At 35.5% G+C, this 6,000-nt stretch overlaps 1 protein-coding gene across 1 annotated transcript in view; it reads left to right on the top strand.

Annotated features, from left to right (window-relative positions):
- Positions 1-5,306, top strand: part of armh3 (armadillo like helical domain containing 3) — a 46,398-nt gene extending 41,092 nt beyond the window's left edge. The window contains exon 26 of the mRNA XM_056447756.1: positions 1,820-5,306. Coding sequence (XP_056303731.1) covers positions 1,820-1,912 — 93 coding nt within the window. The 3' untranslated portion in view covers positions 1,913-5,306. The remainder of the gene's footprint in view (positions 1-1,819) is intronic.
- Positions 5,307-6,000: the final 694 nt, after the last annotated feature.

Consider the following 6,000-nt stretch of genomic DNA (forward strand, 5'->3'; position numbering starts at 1 on the left):
ATTTGGACGGCTTTAAAACGATAGTTTCACACACACACACACACGCACGCACACACACACACACTGTATTTCTGAAGGCAGATATGTGAACTAGGAGAACGTTTTTCTTGCGCGCTTGACCCACATCTGACAGATTAAAATGGCTTTAACACACACCTTTTAAAGTTGTGTGTCACAAAAACACTCCGTAATCCACTCAAAACGCTATTGAAACCCATTTTCGAAGCGCAAATTACCGGTTGTATACGCTGTAAACGGAAGTTCTTAGCATTCTACCGGAAGACGCTGGTCACTGTGGCGCCCTCCATGCAGCAGCCAAGAAAAAAGTCTATAGTTTACCCCAAACTGTAAATCCTGTCATCATTTACTTACCCTTTACTTACTTTATCCCATTCGTCGCTGCTTGCAGCTTTACTTTCAAATACATTTAATCTAATTATACAAACTGTGTTCAATGTCAATTTTCAGATATATTCCTGAAATGTACTTCTAAATATCCTGAACATGTGCTCTTGTGCAACACCCACATCTAAAACACAGACACTCCTACCTCAGTAATAAACACGGAAACGTTAATCCCGTCCTAACCCATACATTGCCTGACAAAAGTCTTGTGCGCTATCCACGTTTTAGGAGCAGCAACTTAATAATCATTTGGTATCAGAAGTGTCTTATATGAAAGGTAAAGGCCTCTAGATGACGCTTATTTGAGCACAATATAATCTGATCATGTCTTGATTGTGAATGATTTGATTAGGACAGTAAGGTCTGACTCTGTTTAGACTAAAGTCTGCTCACTGAACCTTCAATAATGTCCAGTATAGAATATGTGCTCATACTGCAGTGGAAACAGAATGAATATTGTGTCTGACTCCATCATGAGCTTGGAGGACTGCATCCATACATCTCTGCAATGACTCAAATCACTGATTAATAAAGTCATCTGGAATGGCAAAGAAAGCGTTCCTGCAGGACTCCCAGAGTTCATCAAGAGTCTTTGTGTTCATCTTCAACGCCTCCTCCTTCATCTTACCCCAGACGTGCTCAATAATGTTCATGTCTGGTGACTGGGCTGGCCAATCCTGGAGCACCTTGACCTTCTTTGCTTTCAGGAGCTTTGATGTGGAGGCTGAAGTATGAGGAGCGCTATCCTGCTGGAGAATTGTCCCTCTCCTGTGGTTTGTAATGTAATGGGCAGCACAGATGTCTTGATACCTCAGGCTGTTGATGCTGATCATCCACTCTGCAGATCTCTCGCACGCCCCCATACTGAATATAACCCCAAACCATGATGTTTCCTTCACCAAACTTGACTGATTTCTGTGAGAATCTTGGTTCATGCTGGTTCCAGTAGGTCTTCAGCAGTATTGGTGATGATTGGGATGCAGATCAACAGATGATTCGTCTGAAAAATCCACCTTCTGACACTTTTACAAATGATCGATGAGAAGTCGAGTTATTATTTGTTGCTCGTGGGATAAACGACAAGACTTTTGTCAGGTAGTGTACATTAAATGACATACATCAACTGAAAAGAGTTGTCCCGTCTGATTAGTGTTTAAGTGACAAACATTTTTATACAAGAAATGTAACTATATCAGAGTCTACAAAATGTCTGTTTTCCTTGATCATTTCAGAGCTGACGTTGTTTTTAGCTCTCCAGCTCTTCTTTCCTTACTTAACTGAGCACAAATCGCTCTGCCCTTAGGAGTTCGTTGTGGCGTAAAAATTTAATGTGAAGCAAATTTATGACCGTGCACACACACCTGCCTCTCCTGTAAATGGAGTTGTTTTGATGCTGGTTTTCTCTGCGGTTTAGGTGCGCTCCATCAGTCTGAACGTGAGGAAGAACGTGTCTCTAACCACCATGAGTCAGGACGTCCTGCTGAAGGAGTTCTCCTCCATTTCCTGAAACCACAGCACACCCTCGGCCTGATTTTAGGACCCTCCATACTGATACATCTATCGCTCCACACATCTCAATGTTACAGCAGACTTTTCCAGAGGACACAGCTGGATTACTGATGCGGTGTGTGAGGTTGGTTGCACTCAGAACAGACTCAGAAAAAACGAACACAAAAAAAACAGCAATCAGCCAGACTTTGCACAATGTGAATTTTGATTCTGGTATTTTTATTTCTTCTCTCTCTGGTGCAGTTTCTGTCGTGTATTCTTCATTGCCTTAGTACCAAACTGACGAAACCAATGTCTTCTGTTCTTTATATGCCGCTTTCATGTCCAGATGTGTGAACGGAAACGAAATAACGAAAAAAAAACTGAAAAAGAAATGTCTAGGTCATGCGTTCGTTACTATGCATGAGCGAAATAAAGCTGTTACATTTTAGGATTTGATTTCTGACCAGTTCTGATTACTATAATGCCAAATATAAGAATTCCCATTACAACAGTGTATGAAAAAATCTCTTGCTCATTACCGTAATGTGTAGTCATTTTTATTTTGCTGACCTTTAATAATACATTTTTAATTTAATAAATTCAGAATAGCATGTTCTACTATAATGCTTACATAGTGTAATAATTAATATTAAGTTTTTATGCATGTTGTGGTAATTATAATTTGGTGTGAAATTGTCGTATTTCACCATTCGTCATTACCGTAATTCACCAAAAAATCTCATTATCATCATTCAGCAATGACTAATTTCTTCCCTTTTAGTTTATTAAAAGCATAATATATGTATACTTCTTTGAATATCACATATTTGTTTGTATATTTGGTGTAATAAATGCCTAATTGTCCTCTCATTACCGTAACGCACCAAAATCTCGTTCTTATTTCCATAATAAAGTAATAATCAAACAAAACTCACTCAATATAACACTTTTTTTCTGTAATGCAGACCTACAATTTGAATTTGTTTTGTATATCACGGTAGTGAGCATTTGATGCGAAATTTACTGAATTTGAGAGAAATGCCAATGATTTAGCTATGCAAAGAATCTAAATGTTTCTTAAATGGGGTTTATTTTCATTACACATCATGTGAAATTAGTAAAATTGAAGTAAAACAAAGTAAAATTCTGATTACTAAAATAAAAGAATTCTCATTACAACAATGTACGAAAAAACTGTCATTACCGTAATATATAGTCATTTTTATTTGACCTTTCTTTTAAATAATATAAATAACAATAAATTCAGAATAGCATGTTCTACCATAATGCTCACATGATATTATAATTACTATAAAAGTTTTTATGTATGTTGTGGTAATTATAATTTGGTGTGAAATTGTCGTATTTCACCATTCGTCATTACCGTAATTCACCAAAATTCTCATTATCGTTATTCAGCAATGACTAATTTCTTCCCTTTTAGTTTATTAAAAGCATAATATATGTATACTTCTTTGAATATCACATATTTGTTTGTATATTTGGTGTAATAAATGCCTAATTGTCCTCTCATTACCGTAACGCACCAAAATCTCGTTCTTATTTCCATAATAAAGTAATAATAATCAAACAAAACTCACTCAATACAACACTTTTCTGTAATGCAGACCTACAATTTGAATTGAATTTGTTTTGTATATCACGGTAGTGAGCATCTGATGCGAAATGTACTGAATTTGAGAGAAATGTCAATGATTTAGCTATGCAAAGAATCGAAATGTTTCTTAAATGGGGTTTATTTTCATTACACATCATGTGAAATTAGTAAAATTGAAGTAAAACAAAGTAAAATTCTGATTACTAAAATAAAAGAATTCTCATTACAACAATGTACGAAAAAACTGTCATTACCGTAATACAGTGTTTCCCAACCCTGATCCTGAAGGCACACCAACAGTACACATTTTCAACCTCTCCCTAATCAAACACACCTGAATCAACTCATCAGAACATTAGAAAAGACCCCAAAACCTGACACGAATGGGTCAGATAAGGGAGACATACAAAATATGTACTGTTGGTGTGCCTCCAGGAACAGGGTTGGGAAACACTGCCGTAATATATAGTCATTTTTATTTGACCTTTCTTTTAAATAATATAAATAACAATATATTCAGAATAGCATGTTCTACCATAATGCTCACATGATATTATAATTACTATAAAAGTTTTTATGTATATTGTGGTAATTATAACTTGGTGTGAAGTTGTCGTATTTCACCATTCGTCATTACCGTAATTCACCAAAATTCTCATTATCATCATTCAGCAATGACTAATTTCTTCCCTTTTAGTTTATTAAAAACGTAAAAGAGGTATACTACTATGAATATTACATATTTGTATATTTGGTGTAATAATTGCTTCATTGTCCTCTCATTACCGTAATGCACCAAAATGTCATTCGTATTATATATATAATTTATTTATTTATTATTGTATATCACGGTAGTGAGCATTTAGTGCGAAGTTGACTGAATTTGGAAAAACGTTAATGATATAACTAAGCAAAGAATCTAAATGTTTCTAAAATGGGGTTTATTTTCATCACACATCCTGTGGATTTAGTCAAATTGAGTAAAATTTGCTAAATGCTTAATAACATAGTAATATCACAATGTAATAAAATAATAGTTGTCCAAAAATGGGTTTATTTTCACTTATTTGTAGTTTGTATAATAGTTTCATGTTTAAAAATGCACATCTTTATCAGTTAAGTACCCGGTGTTGATCATTTTTCTGCAGTAAATTCAGCACAACATACTAAATTAACACAAAGCTGTTTTATTTCTTATGTTTTTGGAAGGTTGTGGTAATGATGATTTGACCTTATCTGCCTTCGCATTACACTAATGCACCACAGTCTCTAATAATGGAAATCTTTCTGCTCCTTTCTATTAAAATGCATGCTTAATGTAAAATATGGTCATTGTTGTATATTATAGTAATGGGAATTTCATTAATAACTTACCTAAAATTGTCATCTTTCAAAAAATGATTGTGCTTAATTTTTTAAAAGTGAAATCTAAATGCTTTATAAAATGTGACCTGGACATTTCACGACAGTTTTCAAGAGATTCACCATCAAGAATGAATGCATACATTTTTATTATTATTTTAAAATCTGACAGTCTCTGAATCTTCAGTATTTCTCAGTATTGAAAGAGCTTCCAGTGTGCTATCATGACGAGAAATGAAGCTGCAGTGTAAATACGGCAGCATGTGGGCTCGTGTAACACTGGGTAGAGAAAGAAACCACTGTATTAACAAGCCAATGAAAGCTAGTTTGTATGAGACCAGTTTTGATTTTCGACCGTTATACCCAAACCAGTTCTGCCACTAATTCATCTCAAACCAACTTATATCTGAATAAAACGAACACATTTCAAGGAAGATCTCTGTTAATTCTTCTTGGCTGTGCTTCTAGATGAGTGTTTGACTTCTCTCGCCTTAGTATTCTTATTTATTTGTTTCCTAATTAAATCTTTGTACAACACACACGACGATGGCCAGTGTCTTGGTTTGTGTTGATTGACTTGACAATCTTAGGCAGGGGTGCCCAAACTCGGTCCTAATCAAGCAGCTAATCAAGCTCTTTCCAGGTATACTAGAAACCTCCTGGCAGGTGTGTTGAAGGAAGTTGAAGCTAAACTATGCAGGACACCAACCCTCCAGGGTTTGGACACCCCTGGTCTTAGGTTTTGCCAAATAGCATGATTTCTCTCGCAAAAAACAATGGATGAAGTTTGCTCATGTGAATTAGGTGCGTTTCCATCACGTTGTTAGAGTGGCTGACTGTAGTATTGGTAGCCTAGCAACCAACAGTAAACAAAGCAATCAAAATGGAGCTGATTGGTCACGTGTAATGTTTGCAATGTCAGAGTTCACTCAGCAAATGTGTTTCTATCTCCCATTATTCGCAGTAAACCTGTTCGCCACCACCTCAAGCGAATGTAACCATTTTTTTCGCAAATGAAGGGATATTTATTTACATTTATTTCAAATAACTAAGCGCACAGAAGTGGATATAAATATTGAAAAAGCTCTAAATATTGATCACAGACTGATCTCTTAATTCTCGAT

Source organism: Danio aesculapii, chromosome 22 (assembly GCF_903798145.1).
Source record: "Danio aesculapii chromosome 22, fDanAes4.1, whole genome shotgun sequence".
In the NCBI taxonomy this organism is placed as follows: Eukaryota; Metazoa; Chordata; class Actinopteri; order Cypriniformes; family Danionidae; genus Danio; species Danio aesculapii.